The following is a 23,746-nucleotide window of genomic DNA, read 5'->3' on the forward strand; positions in this document are numbered from 1 at the left end:
GGCTCTGGCGATCCTTCCGCCTCAAACTTCCGAGTAGCCGGAATTATAGGCACGCGCTACCACGCCCGGCTGATTTTTTGATTTATTGTAGAGATGAGGTCTCACCAAGTTGCCCAGGCGGGTCTCGAACCCGTGGGTTCAGGCAATCCACTCACCTCAGCCTCCCAAAGTGCTTTTTTTTTGGAGTTGGAGTCTCACTCTGTCACCCAGACTGGAGTGCAGTGGCCGCTTTCAGCCACTGCAGCCTCGACCTACTGGGCTCTGGCAATCCTTCCGCCTCAGCCTTCCAAGTAGCTGGAACTACAGGCATGCACTACCATGCCCTGCTAATTTTTGATTTTTATTGTAGAGATGAGGTCTCATCAAGTTGCCCAGGTGGGTCTCGAGCCTGCGGGCTCAGGCAATCCACTCACCTCAGCCTCCCAAGGCACGGGATTACAGGCTGAACCACGGAGTTCGGCTAAAATAGACTTCTTAAACATTAGGAATGTTGGAAACTTTTGGAACTAACCTAATAAATTAATAATGGATTGCTTTATATTTTAGTCTCAAAAATAATTTTTAGAACCATTGGAAGTGGGCAGAGTATGAATTTATAATTGAAAAGTCACTGGGTATAAGAATAAATACGTGTAAATGTTTGCTTTTTATTAATAAGCACAATTCACACAGCCAGTAACTTAATTCCTTCTTTCTAGCTGTGAGTTGATTGCTCAGTACTAAGGACCAATCGGCAGAAGGTAGGGACCTAATAGTGAGCTGATTGGTTGATACTTGGCAGCGAACTGATTGGTTGCTTTTGGATCCCAGCAGTGAGTACTTAAGTTCTAGTTTGAGAGACTCATAGGGAGCTTGTTTATCAATGCTGAGCCAGAGAGGCCTGCTGGAAGCTTGCTACTTTGCTACATTGTTACTGGAGGACCCAGGGGACTACCCTATCTGCCTGCCTAGCCTTTCTCTAGCTATCTCCTGTCTCGGTGGGACCTAGGCCCTCTCTTCCTAGAGGCTTCCCACCTGACATGTGACACTCTCCACAGCTTGGTGGTTTGTTAATTTCAGCCCAGCAAGAGAGCTTCTCTACTGTTTCCGATATCTCTGACTTCTATACCTTCTTTTAAATGGACTAACCTGAATATGTCAGGCCCACCAGGAAAACTCCCATTTGATTAACCTTAAGGGACCTTAACCACATCTGCCAACTTAGTCTCGTCACAAGAGTGAAATCCTAGGAATCTTGTCCACATTCAAGGAAAAGGATTTATGCAGGGTGTGTACACCAGAGGACGGAAATCTTGGGGGCAGACCTAGCAGTATAACTCCCTTGTTCAATGAAAATGAAATATTTCTTTGTTGCTAAGCTTTTTTCTAGGCCTTGGAAATATGAGGCTAAAAAGCCCTGTTTTTGTCCAACAGTGAGGTGGTGGAAAGAAACAATAAAGTACTGTTTCCAATTTGGTTCAGTAGTGCAGTGGAGGTATGACCAGGCTACATTGGGTACATCAAGGAGAAGGTATAGGGAGGGAGGAGGTTTGATCAGAAAAACTTTATTGGATGTCTGAAAAAAGTAAAAACACTGCTGTAGTTATTGAAACTGTAAAATTTCAACAACATCATCGATTTTCTAAGAAGAAAACTTTAGTATTTAAGATGATGAAATTATTAAATTACGATTTCTTTTTCCCCAGATGGTATACCTCAAGTTTACTATTTTGGCCCTTGTGGTAAATACAATGCTATGGTGCTGGAATTGCTGGGGCCTAGTTTGGAAGACCTGTTTGACTTGTGCGACAGAACATTTTCTCTTAAAACAGTTCTCATGATAGCTATACAACTGGTAAGTAAAGCAGGGTGTTTGAAGTTGTTCGAGCAATAGCATGACTTGTTACTCACAAATTTGTGTGAAAGATTTTAAATTTTGTGATATTATACAGAGCATTTTACCTAATAACAAATGTTTCTGCCTTTCCTATTGTCTTTCTAAGATGTATACAACTTAAAATAACTGAGCTGAGCATATTTGTGTGAAAATTAATATCTTAATTCCTTTAAGATCAGAATGCTCATTTTGAAAATTACTGCTAGCCCTTTTTTCCTGTAGAAGAGAAATAATTTGAAAGAAAACCCTCAGAAACATGGATTCTTAATTTTGGTAATAGACTTTATGGCATAGAAAAACAAGAAACAAACTAATGAGAGAGTTGAATAAATTATTTAAACTTCAGAGAACCTATGGATTAACAATTCAGAGAATTTTACAAATTTTTAAGGTAGTTTTGAATTAAATGCCAATAGAAGTATGCTGAACAAGTCTTTAAAATTGTTTTTATTCATTGAATTATTAATTCCACTTCTATAAATGTATCCTATGGAAACATTTAGATGTAATTAAAAGCTGTATATGAGACAATGTTTATAATAAAAAGTGAGCAGCAACCCAAATGTGCAAAAATAATGGGGTTAGTTGAATAAATTACTAATACCCATAAAATAATATACAGCTATTAAAAAAATAAAAAAAATATATGTTAAAGAATGTTTTATGATCTGGAAAATGTTCACAATATATCATTAATTGAAAGTTTAAGATATAGGCTATTACATATTATGTGAATTGAAGTTTGTTCAATAAGCCACAATGGTCTATGCAAATATATGTTAAAATTGCATTGTTGACCTTGATTATCACTGAATGAAGTAATTTTATTTTCTTATTTGTAAATGTTCTGTTTTGGACTGTTTGTACAATAAACATTATTTGAAAATAGTAAAATAATAAAGATGTACTAAGTTATTATTAGAGTTGGATTTCAAAACTGTTTAAAGATTTTACTTTTAAGTGTTTAATACCTAAGAAAAAGTAAAAAAAAAACAAGTTGTAAGAAAGAAATACTGAATGATGATGTTATTATTTAACGGTTTAGAATATTAAGTTTTTTTATTTGTTTGTTTGTTTGTTTTTGAGTTGGAGTCTCACTCTGTCACCCAGACTAGAGTGCAGTGGCCGCTCCCGGCCACCGCAGCCTCAACCTGCTGGGCTCCGGTGATCCTTCTGCCTCAGCCTTCCAAGCAGCCAGAACTACAGGCGTGTGCTACCATGCCCAGCTAATTTTTGATTTATGGTAGAGATGAGGTCTCACCAAGTTGCCCAGGCCAGTCTCGAACCTGCAGGCTCAGGCAATCCACTCACCTCAGCCTTCCAAAGGCACGGGATTACAGGCTGAGCCACCGAGCCCGGCGAATATTAAGTTTTTTTAAAATATAACTTTTAAAGGTGCTTGATGATAGAACTGCTAAGGAAGAATATATTGCAACTTATTGCATATGTCTGATTATATTTTTGAGCTCAAGATCTTGTACTGGTAGAGCTTTTTGATTTTATGAGGTAGCATCCTCTGAAAGTATTGATTGAACTATTCATGGATATGAAAGGAATTCATAAAATGCAAACTCTTATTTATCGGTGACCATAATAGTAAAGACAAAGATTTATAATCATAATTGGATATATACATTTGAAGAACTGTATGTCATGTTACTTTTAAAGAGTTGAAGCAAGTTTTGATTTTTTTCTTTTTTAGGTTATTTTCATTTTGAATGTTCTATGTTACTTCTGTCATTCTTACTTAGGTTAATCAAAGCCCACAATAAAACTTTTCTTTTTTTCTTAAACCAAGATTTCTCGCATGGAATATGTCCATTCAAAGAACTTAATCTACAGAGATGTAAAGCCTGAGAACTTCTTAATAGGACGACCAGGAAACAAAACCCAGCAAGTTATTCATATTATAGATTTTGGTTTGGCAAAGGAATATATTGATCCAGAGACAAAGAAACACATACCATACAGAGAACACAAGAGCCTTACAGGAACAGCTAGATATATGAGCATAAACACACATTTAGGAAAAGGTACGTGTGTCATTCGTAAGTATGGAAGTTTGAATTTAGCAGCTATACTATTGCTGTGAGTTTTTATTTTTTGTGATTCAGCTTTTGTACATTTCAATAGCTTTTATTGTATTTTTCACCTATCACATCTACCTAGAGTTTACTTTTGTTTATATTTTAATACAACTCTTTGAAAGTAAAGTTGCTGTAGAGTAAATGAATGCAACAGCTATTTTTACATTTGCTATGTCATTTTTATTTGTATGATAACTTGAAGTGTTCAACTTTGGGGGGGATGCATTTGATTATTTCTATTAAAGAATATGAGAGAGTACTTAATTTTAACTAAATTTAGTGCTAGTAAAAATTTTTGGTTGAGACTATTGCTCTTCAATATGGCTAGCCACAGAAATAGCAGCCTGCCTAATAAGTGTAATGCTAAGAGCATATACTGTAGAGGTGGGCAGCGCTGTCTTCTAATGCCGGCTTAGCTATACATTAACTTACGACTTTGGATAAATTGTTTAACCTTTTTTTTAAGGGATTTCTTATTTGTAGAAAGGTTAAAATAATATCAACCTCCTAGAATTTGTTTTAACTTTTTTTTCCTGATCTAGTATCCAATCCAGGATCACACATAAATTTATTTGTCATATCTCTTAAATCTTTTTCATCTGGAACAGTTTCTCTGCCTTTCTATATGGCTCATGGCCTTAATATTTTTGCAGAGCACAGGCTATTTTGTAGAATGTCCTGAATTTGGGTCTGTTCTTTCTTCATGACTGATTTGGGTACACAATTTTAGCACAAATACCACTGAAGTGACTTGTTCTCAGTGCATCATATCAGGAGGCACATGATGTCACTTGGGGACAAATAACCTTGATCACTTGCTTAGGGAAATACCTGAAAAGGTGAGAAAGTGAAAAGTTTTTATTTTCCCTTTGTAATTAAAAAGTATCTTGTAGTTAAATTTTGATATTATGCAAATATGTTGTTCATCATCAACTTTTACCCACTAGATTTAGCATCCATTGATCATTTTCTAACTCCAATATTTCTTGTGTATTTATCAGTTGATATTCTAGTATAAGCAAAAGCTTTTCTTTCTTCCACATTTATTGACTTACATATACATGGACTCATTCTTTTTTGATGTATTTTGTATTGAATGTATTGTTATTATTTGATGTTCAAAGAGTTCCAAATTTGGTCACTGATAGCATCTTCAAGCTGGCTTCTCTGTCTTTTTGACATGTTCTCATGATTCTTTGAGCACTTTCTTACTTTCTGGTGCAACAAGTTCTTCTAAACTCATCTTGTAGTATCTCTGCTCCAGCTTCATAATCAGCCATTTCTCCAAGAATTCCTGGGCCTTTTTATTGGATAATGGTATTTAGAAACTGAGATGATATGTTATTGCTGCTAGGTCCTTTCTGCAGCAGAACTAGGAATTGTGTGTGTTTGTGTGATACACGTGCACATACACATATTGCATATATTAATATCTATCAGAAACTTGGTTTATACTATACTTGTGATTTCAATCTGTCTCTACAAAGTTGTATTTCCCTTTTCTATTTTTATAAATCCATTCCTTTTTCTATATTTGTATCTATATTTTAGCCAACAGTGAGAAATCTGGATTTTACTACTCATTATATATTTACTTGTTTTTAAAAACCTAGGATATTCAGAAAGTAGTTTCAGGTTGCCAAGTGCTACCATTTTGTAAAGCAAGCCTACAAGAATTATAACATTTATAATTATTATTTTGCTAAATAATTCTTTTTTTGTTTTATGTAAAATTTACATTGAGTGAAGTATACAACATTTGAGTGTATAATTTGATTATTGATGAATGTATACACTATGTAACCCATAATACTATGAAGATTTAGAACACTGTCATTGTCCTATAGACATCCATTTTACTCCTCCTCAGTCAGTCTCCTCCTTCCCTAGAAGCGACCACTGATCTGATCTCTGTCATGACAGATGAGTTTTGCTGGTTCTATACTTCCTATAAATGGAATCATCCTTGGTTAGTATAATGACTGTAAGATTCATCTGCATTGTTGCAAGGGGCAGTAGTTTGTTCCTTTTTAATGCTGAGTAGTATTCAATTGCATAACCATACCACAAATTGTTTATGCATTCTGAAGTTGATGGATATTTGAATTGTTAAATGTTTCTCACTATTATAAATGAAACTTCTGTGGCATTCTTATAGATCTTTTTATGGGTATAAGTTTTCAGTTGGGTCATATGGTAGGTGGTGTTTAACTTTATAAGAAGTTGTCAATCTTTTCTTCATATTGTTCATGGCTTTTTTTGTTTCCACCAGGAATGAGTAAGAGTTTTGTGTTTCACATTCTTGACAACATTTGGTCAGTTTTTTAAATTTTAGTTGTTCAAATGAGTATGTGGTATTCTTTTATTTTTCTATAATTAATGTTTTTGAGTTCTCTATCATGTATTTATTGGCTATTTGTGTATCTTTTTTGGTAAAGTGTGTAAATATTGTTAATTTATAGGAGTTCTTTATGTATTCTAGATTTAATTATTTTGCCATTTATGTGCATTGTGAATTTTTTTTTGTTTTTGCTTGCCTATTCATTTTCTGAATGATGTCTTGATGGGCAAAACTTAAATTTATGAAGTCTAGCTTATCAATTTTTAATGATTATTGGTTTTTGAATCCTTATAAATCATTACCTTCTTTTGATAAAGATATTTTATACTTTCTTTTAGAAGTTTTATAGTTTTAACTTTTACGTTTTAAATCTGTGCTCCCTCTAGAATTAATTTTTTTTATATGATGTGAGATAGGGGTTGGGGTTCTTTTTATGATATCATATTCTTTCTCATTGAATTACTTTTGTGTGTTTCTTTAAAAGTCATTTCTAGATTGTGTTTGCCATGGTCAGTGCTCCTATCAGAGGAAATGCAAACTTAATTTTCTGCTTTTAGATTCTAATCCTGATATCTCACTCACAAGGGATAAATAGGAATGTAAACCAGTGAGTATTTGTCTATCATCACTGCTCAAAAGTACCTTCCATTATACAATCACAAATTTAGAATGAACCCTGAAAGTCATCTAATCTATCTTCCAGCTTCTGATCTTCGTTCCTTCTCTAACCATTCTCCCCATCTTTACCTACTGTATATTGCATGCACCTGCTCTGAATCAGAACTAAATAGCACTTGGCATCTTTTGACAGCTCACCTGATAGTAGGCTCATGGTATTTTTTTTCAGATGTCTGCAATGCCTGAAAAATGTAACATTGCTGGGTTTTTTTTTTTTTTAAAGTAAAGTAAGTTTAAAACATCCAAAATTATAAAGCACAAGTTTTATTCAGATATTTTCAGGGAGTGCCTTTTGATAACGACCTTTCCGGATTTAAAATATGATTGGGTAGATATACAACTTTCAGGATTGTGCCTTCTGTTAAAACCAATCATACATGTATTTACATGTGCAGTGTCTATGAGAAATATTCATTTTATGGGAGTTGTTAACAGACTATTTTATAACAACTAACAAAGGTTCAGCACTATTTTATTGTGACATATGAAGTCAGGACTTCCTTAGGGCCTAATGTTCTTTATCTGAACAATTGTAAATGTAACAACATTCTATTTGTAGAAATGGCAAAATGAGTCTGATGTGTTCTTGTTGGGAAAAGTCCTCAGTACTTGGGTAGTGGGATTTAGCTGTTGCAATAATCTCTTTGTACACCTCTTTCAGGAAGAAAACAAAAATTTATTTCTTGGCAAGTACAGCAAAAGCTTTGATGCTTAACTTTCACCACCTATAAACACTGCTTCTCAGTTTTCATGTAAAACTTGGGAATAGGTAATACTAACAAAAAAAAATGTGCTTGCTAGATTACACGAATTCCTATTAAAAAATTAAGAGTAAACTAAGGTAATATTAGTTTGAATGCCAAAGAGTAAAAAAAGCGTATTATAGCTGGGCTCTGTGACTCAGCCTGTAATCCCGCGCCTTTGGGAGGCTGAGGTGAGTGGATTGCCTGAGCCCGCGGGTTCGAGATGCGCCTGGGCAGAGAGGCCTCATCTCTACAATAAATCAAAAAATCAGCCGGGCTGGTAGCACGCGCCTGTAATTCCGGCTACTCGGAAGGCTGAGGCAGAAGGATCGCCAGAGCCCAGCAGGTCAAGGCTGCGGTGGCCGGGAGCGGCCATTGCACTCCAGTCTGGGCAACAGAGTGAGACTCCAACTCAAAAAAAGAAAAAAGCGTTTTATAAGTTTGCAGTGCTTGTGAACACAGGTTACAACGTACTAGTGTTTTAAATTTAGAATACTTGGCTTTGTGAGGAGTCAGGAAAAGATAAAAAAAAAAAAAGAACAGCGAAAACATGACCTTTTAATGTGATTTTAATTTGTGTATCTAATTTCTGCCTTCCCTGCTTTGCCTGCATGGATGTATTTATCCATCCATCCATCCATCATTCATTTGTATGCACTCAAGGACTTCTTGTTCACATGAACTTTTCAAAATACAGAATTTGGTCAGAGGAACATTATATAGGTTTGTAAGTATTTTTCCTTTTTGTAGACTGACACTGTATTAGATTTAAAAAGGAAAAAGATGTTTCTAATGTAACAATATAGAAAAAGAATATAGAATTGTAGGAATTAGCATTTTATTCTTGTGGTATCTATTGATCTTAACTAGATGATTTATGTTCAGAAGGCAGATGATGTAGTGATTCACTTTAGCACCATTATATCTGCTTAAGTAACTCTTCAAGATGAAATCTTGATAAGGCTATATGTGACTGACATAGATTTCCATGGTATACATGAATGAAAGCTTTCTTTAGTATTGTCATTTTGAATTGTTGTTTTTTTTGTGTCTGATCTGATCAAGTATGTTTTAAAATATCTTTTTAAAGATTTTGGTCAACTGCTTTGAACCTTATTTTCTAATTTTTCTTTAGATCACATTTTTGTTTCTCTTTTATGTCTTGTTGAAGCCAGATGAGATTAAGTAAATACTGTATATTTCTCTTTGTTGAGTAGTTTTGAAATTAAAAAAACCCAATTCTTTTATATTTAAATTTTTATTGATTATTCAAGAAAAAAAGACTAAAATTTGAGGAATAAGTTGAGAGTTGCTTTGTAAGTGTTAATCAAATCTGTGTTCAATAGAGGAGTGATATTTCAAGCTTCTAAATGGTAAGCTCTCTGAATAGGAGACAAGGAATCACATAATTATGGTGTTCCAAAAATACCTTCTTTCAATGCTATCATTCTGTTATGTGATTCACATAATTTAATTTCTAGGTTAATTGTCCAAATTCCTGAGCCCTGCTCTTTAGGCTGCCCAAATGGCTTTTTAATAATTTAAAAGCATGTATTTACATTTTACAGTTATATTTTAACAGTTTAAAATGTATTGCAAAATGTTTTAATTTTCTTGAATACAGCATGATGAACATAATTGATATTTTCTTGATATTTGAGGGTAAAATGTTTTATGATTACTATTATATAGTGATACTGTCAAGATCAGATGAAGTATATTAGGATATATATCTTTATCTAAATAAATTTGGAGGAAATGCTATTTGTATTTTTTAGTAGTTTTTTTTGGTTTGCTTTTTGGGATTTTTTTTGTCTTCAACTTACATTATCTCTTACTTTTTGGTATTATATGTAGTATATCTACTGCTGGTGACTCATTGCTTTTCTTTCTTTGATTTGCTTCTTTTAACTTGATAGCCAAACTTCCTGGGATTATGTCTAAATTAAGTGAATCAGATTTAAAGAGAATCCCTTTAGGAATCAAGCAAATTCATGTACTGGGTTCAGTTGCTCAGAATACTTTTTTCTTCCTTTCTGAGTTTTCTTGACATTGTGTAGATTAGGTGTTTGGATTAGTGAGCTGTTGCTGCATACCATATTGCATAATTGTGCCTTTTCTTTTCTCTTTTAGGTTTGTGTTCTGATTTTTAAAAAACAAAAACAAAAAGCAAAACCTATTTTTATTATGTAACTTTGAAAAATATGAGCTCAATGAATCTTGAGAAAGACATATTTTTGTTTTTGGGGAGTGCCAAGAAAAATAACTTTTAATATCTTAAAAGGAAATATTAAATATTCACTTGCTTGTAGTAGATAATTTTTATTTTTGTTAATAAGAAATGATTTAAACTTTCCTTAGGGAGAATTTTTGTTGTTTGAGCTCTCTTGGCTTGTCTGTTCTTAGTTTAACTAACCTGTCTTTTGGCTTCATTGTGATACCAGGAGAAGAGATGCTCTTCCTGGTATGACAATTTCATTTTGGAAGCTAATACACTAATAAGTTTATTTTTCGAGTATATCTGCGTAGAATAGAAAATTTCCTGCTTCTATGTGTGTCATTGATGTCTTTTTTTTTTTTTACAAAGATAAATTCGAGTTAATGAAAAAGGGAATATTTTTCTGTTGTTGAAAATTGAATTGAAATTTTAATTGAATTGGAAACAGTGCTAGGCAAATGAAATCAGATTTTAAAAGAGAAAAATAATGTGGAGATATGAGAGTGGAATTTTTAAGTAGAAGAGCATTACAAGGGTTTGCAGTAAACATTTGATTAATTAATGGGTTCTATCTTGCTTTCTGAGATGAAAAAAGTACAGACAGATGGGCTGAAACCCTGCCCTTCGCTTATTTAGATACATAGGTTTGGAGTAGTTACTTAACCTTTCTGAGTCTTACTTTCTTTATTTGGAATTACTAATATTTACTTTCAGTATAGTTAAATTTTAAAACATCATGCATATGAAGCATAGGCACATATTAGGCTTTTAATATGTATTGGTTATGTTTATTTTATATGGATATATTTTATTGACTCATGCCATAAATTTTTGTTTTGTTTTGTTTTCAAGCATTTTTTTATTGAGGTGAAATTTACATTATATAAAATTAACCATTTTAAAGTGAATAGCTCAGTGGTATTTGGTACACTCACATTGTTGTACAACCATCACATCTATCTAGTTTCAAAACATTGACATAGTTTTTTTTTTTAAACTTTTTGTAGGGCAACAAAATGCTGTCTTTATTACTTTTAAATCTTTGATACCAAATAGATGACCAAAGGAGAGTAAAGAAATCCTGCAGGCAGTAGAAAATCAGTAATTATATTTATGTTATTTCTTAAAAAGTAAAAACAAGTGATATTTTCATGCATGTCATGTTTTCGTACAAATGACATAATAATTCTAAAACTTTGGAAGTTAAAATTAACATGTATCTAAGCACTGAACTTTCTACTAAGGAATAATGTCAGTCTCCGAATTAACTGAAAGATAGTGAGCTAAGTGGGCAATGTGAAATCTTATATATACAAGGAAAAACTTTGATCTGTACTGCTATGTGTAGAGGTTTGACATAAATTTTAAATTGGTTTAAGAACACATTTAAACGAATCTTTAATGATACCCATTGTAAAACTAATAATCACCATCTAGTTTCTTTAGATGTTCATAGCAAGAATTCTGATAGTAATGGTGGCTTTTTGGAAAAACGTCCATTTTCAAACAAGCCTTTGTAGTTTAAGTGCTTTAAAAAATGTGAACAGAGTTTAATAAGGGCCAAGATTGCTGTTGGGATTTTTTTTTTCATGTAAAAGAGCTGATAAAAACCCAGGGGGTGTTCTTTAGTTACCGTGTTTCAAAGAGAAAGCCTTCCTATTATTTCTATTACTTATTACATGGTGAAATTCATTTCCAGATATGTCAGTCTGTGACAGAACACAAAGAAAAGAAATATGAGAGTAGAGAACATTTTAATGTGAGTTTCAGTAGTGGGTTTATTTTACTAGCTCATATTTGCAGCTTGAATTTTTAAATGCCTTGTAGGTTATGAGACTAATGCTGTTCTCTAATAGAACCATGTAGATGAGATCACTTTATGATCGTGGCTTGTTGGTACTGTGGTGACTAAAGCCCCCCTTGGGTGGAATTCAAAGAGGAATTGCCTTTTATACCGAGTTCCTCTGCTTAACAAAGACTCTTACTGTAGGGCTCAATTTCGTATTTTAAGTCTTTTAAACCATATACTATAATTTATAGGTCTTGCATATATATTAATAAGTGTATTCTTATATAGTTCCTGTTTTTTGATGATGATGTAAAGATATTGGTTTTTTGTTTTTTTGGTTTTTTTTTTTTTTGAGTTGGAATCTCACTCGGTCGCCCAGACTGGAGTGCCACTGCAGCCTCGACCTGCTGGGCTCCAGCGATCCCTCTGCCTCAGCCTTCCGAGCAGCCGGAACTACAGGCGCACGCTACCACGCCCAGCTGATTTTTTGATTTACTGTAGAGATGAGGTCTCGCTGCCCAGGCGGGTCTCGAACCCACGGGCTCAGGCAATCCACTCACCTCAGCCTCCTAAAGGCGCGGGATTACAGGCTGAGCCACCGAGCCCGGCAGATATTGGTTTTTAAAATTCATTTTTTCATTGCTAATGTAGAAATTGAGTTGATTTTTATATATTGACATTGTATCCTATAACCTTGCTAAAACTCACCTAGTAATTCAAATAGACTTTTTGTAGATTACTTAGAATTTTCTACATGTATAATCATGTTATCTGCAAAAAGAAACAGTTTTATTTTTTCCTTTTTTATCTGAATACCTGTTAGTTTTGTTTTCTGTGCTTTTCTTGTATTGGCAAGAACTTTCAGTACAGTATTAAAAAGAAAGGGTAAGAGTGGACATCATTGTTTTGTTCCAGATCTTAGGAGTGATCATTTAAAAATTATGTTAATTGTTGTAGTTCATAGTTTCTTTGTCAGAATGATGAAATTTTTTTCTGCTCCTAGTTTGCTGAGTTTCTTTTTTGAATCATGGATGCATATTGGATTTTAAGTGCTTTTTCTATGTCTGAGATAATTATATGAATTATGTCTTATTCTACTAATATGGTGAATTATATTGACGACATTTTGAAAGTTAAACTGAATCTACATTCCTAGGATGAGCCTTACTTAGTCATGGCATATTATCTTTTTATTTTATTTTATTTATCTTATTTATTTTATTTACATGTTTTTTGAGTTGGAGTCTTGCTCTGTCACCCAGGCTGGAGTGCAGTGGCATGATCACAGTTCACTGCAGCCTTGACCTCCTGGGCTCAGGTAATCCTTCTGCCTCAGCTTCCTGAGTAGCTGGACTACAGGCATGCACCACCATGCCCAGCATATTATCTTTTTAAGGATTTTTAAATTTATGTTTATGAGGAATATTTCCTGGGGTTTCCTTTACTTGTAATGACTTTGTCTGGTTTTGGTAACAGGTTAATGTAGTTAGTTGGGAACTCTTCTAATTCTGGGTTTGTATAGAATTGATATTTGTTTTAGAAAAACTCCCAGTGTTTTATACCACCCCAACAATCATCCACACAGAAGATTTCTGTGGCCAAATGTGTAGGTTGCTCCCCCAAATGTCTCAAACAAGCAGCAGACACCAGCTGGGCATCAGGTTAATTCTGATACTATCAATCTGGAGATAGTGTCAGAGAGCACAGGGTGAGGGCTCAGTTCCCAGAACTGCCTCCCACAAATGAATCACAAGTCTGGACCTCTAGTACTTCTGAGTGACCAGCTTCAAATTAGGGTTCCCATGACCTCCTCTTTGCGTTTAATTAATTTGCTAGAGCAGCTCATAGAACTCAGGAAACTAATTTACTGGTTTATTATAAAAGATATTACAAAGGATAAAAATGAAGAGAAAGTGTAGGGGGAGGTATATGGGGAAAGGGGTGTGGAGCTTCCATGCCCCACTCAGGGCATGCCACCCTCTAAGAACCTCCACTTGTTCAGCTATCTGGAAGACCTCCGTCCCTGTCCTCTTGGGTTTTTTTGAGAGCTTTGTGATGTCAGCATTCAGGATATAGGGTGGGACTCTCTCTGGAGAGTCTTAAGACGCACAATCACAAAGGCAAGGGAAGATTGGCATTCTTTTTTGGGATAGGTGAAAGGAGGGCAGGAGAAGATGGGAGAGATTGTTTCCTGAGACTTGTGCCTGAGACCTAACATACCCAACATTATTCTACAAGACTATAACAAGGGCTATGGGAGTTATGAATGAGAAACCTTGGATGAAAATTAATATGTAGATATATAATCCCACAGTATTATTCCTTAACTGTTTAATAGAATTTACCAGTGATGCCATCTGGGCCTTGGATGATATTTTTAAGACAGTTTTTAATTATAAATTAATTTTTTAATTGATACAGATAGAGATATTCATATTTTCTTCTTGAGGCAATTTTGGTAATTAGTAGCTTTCAAAGTTTTTGTCCATTTCATCTAAGTTGTTGAATTCATTGGTATAATGTTAGTTCATAATATTCTTTTATCATTCTTTTAATGTCTATTCTGTTGCCCCTGTTATTGGTCATTTGTGTTTTTGAGTCTAATGAAAAGATTAAAGTTTTTATTTAATGTTTCAAATACAGCTTTTGTTTTCATTGGTTGTCTCTTTTGATTGTCCATTTATCATTTGTCATTGATTTCCACTTTTATCATTATTGTCTCCTTCTATTTATTTTGTGTGGTATTGATATGAAGGAAGATACAGATAAGTGGGTCAGAATACAGAGTCCAGAAATAGATCTATACATAGATGATCAGCTGATTTTTGATGACTGTCCAAAAGCAATTCAAGGGCAAAGGACAGTTTGCCAAGAAACTGTGTGAGAATAACTAGATATCAATAATTGAAAAATATGAATCTAAAGTCTTACCCCACCCCAAAAGCAAACAAAACAAAACAAAACAGATGAATAATAGATTTAAATCAAAAACCAAAAGTATAAAATTTCTCGGAGAAAAAGATAGAAAATCTTTGTGATCTTGATGGCAATTAGAGATTTCCTAGAATGGACATTAAAAAGCATAAGACAAAAAAATAAGACAATAAGAGAAAAACTGATAAACTGGACTTGATCAAGATGTAAAACTTATGTTCTTTTAAAGATACTGTTAAGAAAAAAGAAACAAGCTATAGGATTGGGGGGGATGTATTTGCAAAATTTATATCTGAAGATGATTTGTATCTTGAATAATATATAAGGGACTATTATAAGACAAATAAGCCTGTTTTTAAAAATTGGTAAAATTTTAGACACTCTTTTCAGGAAAAAGATGGATGAATGACCAATAACACATGAAATAATGTCCAACATTATTCTCTAGTGAAATGCAAATTAAATCACAGTAAAGTAACACTTTATTGCCTCTAGCATGGCTAGAATTTGAAAGACTGACCTTGCTAAATGCTAGACATTTGAAGCAACTGGAACTTCTGTACATACTGGTGGAAATATGAAGTGATATCACCTTTTGGAAAATACTTTAGAAGTTTCTTAAAAAGCTAAACTACATGTATGATATGGCAGTCCCCCTCCTAGATATTAACCTAAGAGAAATGAAAATATTTGTCCACATAGAGAGTTGTAAAAGAATATTGATAACAGCTTTATTCACAATAGCCTCTAACTGGAAGCTACCCAAACATTCATCAATAGGCGAATAGATAAATATATTGTGCTATACTAGTCAGCAGTAGAAAGTAATGAACTACTGATGCAAATGGCATCATGGATGAATCCTGAAAACATGTGGAGTGAAAGAATTCACAAATCTGTACTGTATTATTTCATTCCAGTGAAACTCTACCTAAAAAATTTAATCTGTAGTGATGAAAACAGATAAGTGGTTGCTTGAGTCTGGAGGTTGGAGGTGGTGGAGTTAGTGGTGGTGGGGCGGGGGGGAGTTGAAGAAGAGTAACAGGCCAGGGGAAATAAGGGAACCTTTTGAAGCAATAGAAATACTTTTTGATAGTAGTGGTAGTTATGCAGGTGTGTGTTGTCAGAACTTACCCAAACCCTTGCAGGTAGATTAATTTATTATATGTAAATTATGGGTTATACTTACATTGTGAGTTATATTTCAATAGAAGTAGTTTCTTTTTCAGTGGTTATTAAATCTGAATCATTTGCCAAGCTTTTAAAAATTCACATTCCTCTACCCTACATCATATACAAGGAATCAATTGCCAGCAGTAGCCTGTTCATCTGAGTTTTAAAAATCTTTCAGAAGCGATTCACATTTTCAGCTAGAGTTCAGAAATATTTTTCTCTTTGCATGATTTTTTATTCTTAAGACCCCCCCAGAATATAGTAAAGTGAAATTTTTGCTGCAAAGGTCATTACTGGTTGTTTTTATGTTTTTCGCATCCCACTTTTATTAGTGGATTTAAATGAGCTTTAAGTCCACTTTACTTATTTTGGAAAAGTTTACTATTTCAAATAGCATATACTTAAGTAAAGTCCACTTTACTTATTTTGGAAAAGTTTACTATTTCAAATAGCATATACTTAAGTAAAGTCCACTTTACTTATTTTGGAAAAGTTTACTATTTCAAATAGCATATACTTGTCCATATAATGGACAAGAAGTAAAAGAACTGGGCATGGTGGCTTTATGCCTGTAATCCCAGTCATTTGGGAGGCTTAGGTGGAAGGATGACTAGAGGTCAGGAATTTGAGACCAGCCTGTACAACATAGCAAGACCTTGTCTTTAAAGAAATTAGCCTGTGGTGACATGCCTATAGTCCCAGCTACTCAGGAGCCTGAGCTGGGAGGATCACGTGAACTCAGGAATTTGAGGCTGCAGTGAGCCATGGTCACGTCACTGAACTCCAGCCTAAGACTACAGAGTGAGACCTCGTGCTAAAAGGAAAAAAAAAAAAAAAATGAAGAAGAAGAAGAAAAGAAAAATTCTCCATCAAACCATAAATTTTTAGTATATGAAATGAGAAGTTGAAGTCCTATCTCTAGTCTTCCAATTTCATAGCCTAATTACTACCCATTTTAACGTGTATTCTTCTAGATATTTTCTTCTGCTTATAGAAAGGGACATATATAAGAATATTTTCAAGTATTTATTTATACTTCAAGAGTATGTGTTGAGTCCCTGCTCTGTGCCAGACATTATACCAGGTCCTGAGGATAATGAGCCAGAGACATTTGACCCCCTGAAGCTTGCAGTCTTGTGGAAGATAGGTAGTGATTAAGAATAATACAAACATATAATTTTAAATTATAACATATTTTAGAAGACAAATGAAGACTGTTTCAAGACTACATGGTATGAATTAAAACCTTTTCTGACCTGACCCTTTCACCATAGTTCAGATCCACAGTTTTAAAAGTACAACTTAGATATGATTATTCATTTGGATAAAATGTTTTACACATAAAAATTCTCTTACTAAAGTATTAGTTTTTCCTTACTGTTAGCACTTTTGTACTATTTTAAAGCATCAAGAAATCTGAAGTATTAACTTCGGTGACAAAAAATTGAAATATTATTCAGTCAGCGGGTATTTGTTTTTCTCTGAGTCTTATTCTGTGCCTGTCACTCAGTGATGTGGTAGAAAACATTTTGTTGCCAAGCAGCGTCTTGAAAATGACAATTTGTTCTAGCAGCATTTTTGGTGATCGTAGAGGGGTTATTAATGTTGTGTCAAACACAAGTTTTTCTTAAAATATATTGCGCACAATACTAATTGTATTTTAATGTTAATGGAGAATATGTGTGATGAAGTTTTGTGCTCATATACGTTTGGGAAATGGAACGTTAAATAAAGTTAAACATTTTAAACTCCAGACTTCTTAGTGCCTTTAGTATGCTACCTGATGAATCTTTAAGACAGAGATATAGTACATAGTGTCTCTATTTCACCATAGAATCCTTTTCCTTTTGGCCTATAATTCTGTGAACAGATATCTGAGCAGATAAATTGCTAATAGCATCTACAAAATCACAATGGTATATTTTAAAGATGAACATTTTAATATAAAAACGTTTCACTAGATATAATTTTGTCATTTATAGACTACATCTGTATTTTGTATTCATATTTTGAACTTTTGGAAGTTAATTTATACTTAATGAAAGATCAATTCTTCATTCTTGCCTCCTTAACTGATAAAGAAAGGTGAAATTTATATTTCTCTTATATTTCAGAACAAAGTAGAAGAGATGATTTAGAAGCTTTAGGTCATATGTTTATGTATTTTCTGAGAGGCAGTCTTCCTTGGCAAGGCTTAAAGGTAATTGTTTTTGTGTTTCCTTATTAAATTTCATAAAATGCTAAGATATATTAAGGTCTTCTCTTCCAACTAAATAATTTAAAATACCACATTCTTAAGATTTTTTTTTTTTTCTATTTTAGGCTGACACATTGAAAGAGAGGTATCAGAAAATTGGAGATACAAAACGAGCTACACCAATAGAAGTATTATGTGAAAATTTTCCAGGTAATGAATAATGCCTAGATGATATATGTGCTCATATAAAGAAAAACAGAAATGCACATTTTCATTGCTTAAGTTACTTAATACTTTTTTCATACTTTAAAAAAACGAGCTCAAAATGTGATTTAAAAGATTTCAGCATTTGGTGCATTATGCTGGGGGCTCCCAGGAGCAGTTTGCATATTTGCTTTGCAAGATAGTATTAATAGAAGAAAATCCCATCTTTTAATAGTGTTGGCCAATACCAGTGAAGCAATATTCAGCAACATACTTTTAGTAATTTAAAAGATTTGCTAAAGAATACCAATTATAAAATTTGGGTTGGTCATTTGGGTCTCATTGTCAAGTTCAAAGGAAGTGTTTAAAGTATGGTTTAGTTTAGTTTAGTTTAGTATAATCTTACTGACCTTGCAGTTTTAGGGAAATTTTATGTTGGGGAGCTCTATACATTCATGAAAATTTTGTTTTCAAGTAGATTTATGGCAACTCAAATTAAGCCAACAAAAATTTGTTTACGATATCTAAATCATTTAAGGAATAAGAAAAATTTGTTGTTAATATGTTAAAATGCCTTCTGTGATTTGTGCAGTAACATTAAGTGAAAAGAGAATTGACTTTGAAGATATAAGACTGATATAAGACTGAGTTCCTATCTCACGTCAGTATTCACTGGTTCTCCTATACAATACTGGAATTGTTATTGTAATAATATTATCAACAGCATTATCTAATGTAACTGTTTCTCAAGTTGCTTATTTATCAACAGCAAACTATATATGTTTTTCTTTCTTGCTGTAACAGAAGTAAAAAATTATTGCTTGATAGTACTAGCAGATGAGGCATAGGCAGGCTGACTGGCTATCATTAAAGGTAGGAAAAATGGGGATGCCAGAGTAAATTAGCCAGATGCTTATCTAGAAAGTGGAGTAGTGGGAGTCACCATGTGAGGAAGGTCACTGGGTATCACTTTTGTTGTCTATCGTGCTGGGTGTGATCTTTTCTTACTGGCTGCCTGTGAATGAATTGGAGCAGAAGAGCATCTATGTGTAATCTGCCATTTCTTACTACATTGAATTTCTCTGCTGAAACATCTCTTACTACAGTGATTTTCTTTGTTGAAACAGTGTTTTACTAATTTCTCATTTTGCCGTTAGTTTGTATTGCCTTCTTCTGGGAAGTATGACCTGTAAAAATACAAGTATCTAATATATTTGAGAATAATAATAGTAAGCAGAGATTTGTATATTACCAAATAAGTGTTAAATATATGACTAGAAATGAAGAAAAGACTTATACTGTGTGCCTGTGTTATGTTTTTGAGATTTATTTTAACTTTATTTTGTTAGTATAATTAGTTAGAGTACTATTCATAGCCAAGGTTAGGAATTTGAATTCTCTAGTTAGTCTGTCACTGATTCTAAGGGAAATCCAGCAAGCTAGTGCAAATGTTGTCATATAAATCAATTTCTACCAACATTTAAAATACAATTTTAAATATATGAACTGAGTATGACGCCTTGTGACTAATCATGCATTATTAAGCCAATTCAACCTCGAATACTACCCAATATTTAAAATAACATTATAAAATAAAAATTTTAGCCTTTTCTAATGAAATGTGCAAAAATAGTGGTTGTTAAACCAGACTTCTCACTTTTCTTTGGCCTCTGTTTCCTTTCCTCCTTTCTTTCCCTCTTTTTTATTTCATAGTAATTAAACTCAAAGAATTTTAAATTGCAATAAAATTTTGTTACTTTTCTATATTTTTATAGTATACAGAGTGCTTTTAGACACTTTTAAATAATCTTATTTTTGATTATTATAGAAAAGTATAGTCAGAATAATTTTTATATTCTTTCTAGAAGAAATGGCAACATATCTTCGTTATGTAAGAAGGCTAGATTTTTTTGAAAAGCCAGACTATGACTACCTAAGAAAGCTTTTTACTGACTTGTTTGATCGAAAAGGATATATGTTTGATTATGAATATGATTGGATTGGTAAACAGTTGGTGAGTACTCTATGCTACATAATAAAAGATTATTTATATTATTTATCTTTTTAATAACTGAAAAGAATTGAAAACAAATTTTTTCAAAGACTCATTTTATTTTTTTTAAAGGATATTTTCTCAGGTAGCACCACACTAGTATTCTTTGAATATTGTAAAAACTCTGCATTTGGATTCTTTACTTTTAAGAGTGATGAGTTATTTTGAACTTTTTATCCTGATTTAATTCTTAATGTCAGATATACTCTCTTTGTATAATATTCTCATAATCACTTTAATACCCTGACAATGTTAAAAATTTGTATGAGCTTCTGTGAGTCAAAATATTGAAAATAAGCAATTTTATTAGGTTTTTTTAAACTATTCTTTAAATGTTCTTAAAATAAGTTTTTCTATTTATATATTAGCTTGGCAATGAGAGACATAAACAAATGCATTTTCATCATTTTGATATGAAAAAAGCCTAACAGTAATAACAACATTAGAAGGTCTTTTGGAGATATAAAAATAAATACTCTATAAAGTACTTATTTTTAAAATACTTTAATAAGTAACTACGGTCTCTTTGCTTTATCTTGTTAGCTTTAATAGCATATTTTGAGAATGATATCTTTTCTTAAAATTTTAATTTATTTGCAGTATCTTTTATTTTTTTCCTTTATTGTTTTAAGAAGTTAAATACATTATTTTAAATAAGATTTCCGAAGTAAAATGTATCGATACCAATTGTTATTATATTGTAGCCTACTCCAGTGGGTGCAGTTCAGCAAGATCCTGCTCTGTCATCAAACAGAGAAGCACATCAACACAGAGATAAGATGCAACAATCCAAAAACCAGGTTTGCTGCCCTTTTAGATATGAAATCTCTTCCTTTGTTTCATGACTGAAAACACATACTTTTTTCTTCAATAGAGAAAACAGGTTAAAGGATTGAAAATACATATATTTTAATAGGTAAACTATTTCCCTAATTTTCACTCTTTAATAATAGCATTAAAATGTTTAGTCATAAATTCCTAATTAATGACATAAGTTAATGTAAACTTTGAGCACTATTTGATATTCTATAATGCAAGTATTTGGATATACTCTATTGGAATGAATTGTAATAGTACTTGATCTTTCTAATTGAAGTTTAGTTTAGTTTAATTATTTATTGGGTTTCTGCTTTTTCAAAGCGCCTATTCCGCACATCGCAGAAATGCAGTAGTAAGGAAAACGGTATAACCTATAAGACATGATTTTGTAACAGCAGAGTTGTAGCTAAGAGCTCACTCAGTCTTTACAATTTGACAGATCTGGATGTGGCTTGGCCCTGGGCAAATTAATTAACTCTCAATGCCTCAGTTTCCTCATGTATAAAGTGGAAATAAATGCTTGTTAATTTCTAGCATACAATAAGTTTTCATTCAAGCTCAACTCTTGTGTCTGGTGTTATTATTATCATGGTTATTACAATAAATGCAGAAATAATTACACTTCAAAGCAAAATAAGCTATATTACATGAAATGTATAAAGTGCCATGGAGGGTCACATGTGGGATTCTACAAAGGTTTTTAGAAAAGGTGACTGTTAAGGTGAGCATGAAGAATAAATAGAAAATTTAAAGGGAAATGTAGGAATAAGGACATTTGGGGAGAGTAAACAGTATTAAATATGAAGCAGAAGTTTTAAGATGTAGAATTTGAGGAATAGAAAAGCAGTTCAATTTGCTTAGATCAGAGAAGAGAGAGAGAGGTTAGAGAGAGCAGAGAGTCAGTCTGAGACAAGGCGTAGATGATTGATCGAGACTAAGAGTTCATGTTTTCTGGATAAGGGAATAGAAAGCTGGTGAATTTTTTTTTTTTTTACTTTCAAGTCTTTTTTTCTTTTTTTTTATTTTAAAGATGTGGGATACAGTTCAGTATTAGATATACAAGTGGTCATCATACAGGTAAAGTCTGGACCTCCTTTGTTCCCCACTTTGCCTCGTTTGACATCAGGTACCCAAATTGGTGTTGTGTCCCCACAACTCCCACCCTAGCAGTATCCCACTACTGCCAATCTCTTTCTTACAGTATTATGGTAAATGTTCAGGGTCCACTTATGAGTGAGAACATGTGGTACTCTTTTCTCTGTTTCTGTGATAGATTGTTGAGTATGTTAGACTCTAAATCCATCCAAGTTGCTGCGAAGTCCATATGTTTGTCCTTCTTTATGGCTGTGTAATATTCCATTGTGTATATGTACCACATTTTTTTTAATCCAGTTCAGTTTTGGTGGGCAGCACAGTTGGTTCCATGTTTTTGCTATTGTGAATAATGCTGCAAAAAACATGTGTGTACAGGTATCTTTTTTGAAGATGCTTTGAGTTCCTCTGGGTATATTCCCAGTAGGGGAATTGCTGGGTCATAATGGAAGATCATGTGTAGTTATTTCAGGAATCACCACCCTGTTTTCCAAAGAGGTTTCACTAGTTTGCATTCCTACCAGTAGTTTAGAAGCAACCTTTTTCTCTGCATCTTTGCAAGCAACTCTTGTTTGTTTTATGAATTATGGCCATTCTTACTGGGGATAGGTGGTATCTAAATGTGGTTTTGATTTGCATTTTTCTGTTGATTAGCGAGGCTGAGCACTTTTTCATGTGTCTGTTGACTGCCCATATATCTTTAGAGAATTGTCTATTCGTGTCTTTTGCTCACTTTTTAATGGGGCTGTTTTTTTTTTTTTTTTCCTTTTGGCACATTTGAGTTCCTTGTAAATCCTGGATGTTAGGCCTTTGTCAGATATACAGTTGGCAAATATTTTTTCCCATTCTGTGGGCTGTCTCCTGGTTCTCTTGATTTCTTTTGCTTTGCAGAAACTTTTCAACTTAATGAGTTCCCACTTGTCTATCTTATCCCTTATGGCATGGACATCTGGGATTTTGATCAGGAATTGGTTACCTATTCTGATTTCTATAAGGGTGTCTCCTACATTTTCTAAGATTCTTACAGTTTGAGGTTTTATATTTAGGTCTTTGATCTATTTGGAGTTGACTTTTGTGTATGGTGATAGGTAGGAGTCCTGTTTCAGTCATCTGCATGTGGTCAAGCTGGTTTTCCCGCTCATATTTACGAATAGGATCGATCTCCTCTCTCCAGTAGTTGTTTTTGGAAGCTTTGTTGAAGATGAGTTAATTGAGAATTTGCTTCTGGAATCTCTATTCTGTTCGACTGGTCATGCCTGTTCTTGTATCAATACCAGGCTGTTTTGATTATTGTAGCTGTATAGTAAAGTTGAAAGTCTGGAAGTGTGATGCCTCCTGCTTTGTTTCTTTTGCTAAGGCTTGTTTTGGATATTTGTGGTCGTCTTTGTTTCCATATGAATTTCTGTATTGTCATTTCCAGATCTGTAAAGAACAATGTTGGTCATTTAATGGATATTGCATTAAATCTATACATTGCCTTTTGTAGGATTGACATCTTAACAATGTTGATTGTTCTGATTGTTCCTATCCTTAAGCATGGAC

At 33.4% G+C, this 23,746-nt stretch overlaps 1 protein-coding gene across 5 annotated transcripts in view; it reads left to right on the plus strand.

The window, feature by feature from the left end:
• CSNK1G3 (casein kinase 1 gamma 3) overlaps positions 1 to 23,746 on the plus strand; it is a 109,806-nt gene that overhangs the window by 55,050 nt on the left and 31,010 nt on the right. For 3 of the 5 annotated variants that reach the window (XM_008052881.2, XM_021709900.1, XM_008052880.2), the window contains exons 4-9: positions 1,686 to 1,834; positions 3,675 to 3,909; positions 17,954 to 18,039; positions 18,162 to 18,246; positions 20,109 to 20,254; positions 20,998 to 21,093. In XM_008052881.2, the coding sequence (XP_008051072.1) occupies positions 1,686 to 1,834; positions 3,675 to 3,909; positions 17,954 to 18,039; positions 18,162 to 18,246; positions 20,109 to 20,254; positions 20,998 to 21,093 (797 nt within the window). Of the gene's footprint in view, positions 1 to 1,685; positions 1,835 to 3,674; positions 3,910 to 17,953; positions 18,040 to 18,161; positions 18,247 to 20,105; positions 20,255 to 20,997; positions 21,094 to 23,746 lie in introns of all 5 variants that reach the window. The other 2 variants (XM_021709899.1, XM_008052878.2) reach the window with 1 other exon arrangement.

This window comes from Carlito syrichta, unplaced genomic scaffold (genome assembly GCF_000164805.1).
Source record: "Carlito syrichta isolate Samal-C Ts95f unplaced genomic scaffold, Tarsius_syrichta-2.0.1 Scaffold287625, whole genome shotgun sequence".
Taxonomy (NCBI): domain Eukaryota; kingdom Metazoa; phylum Chordata; class Mammalia; order Primates; family Tarsiidae; genus Carlito; species Carlito syrichta.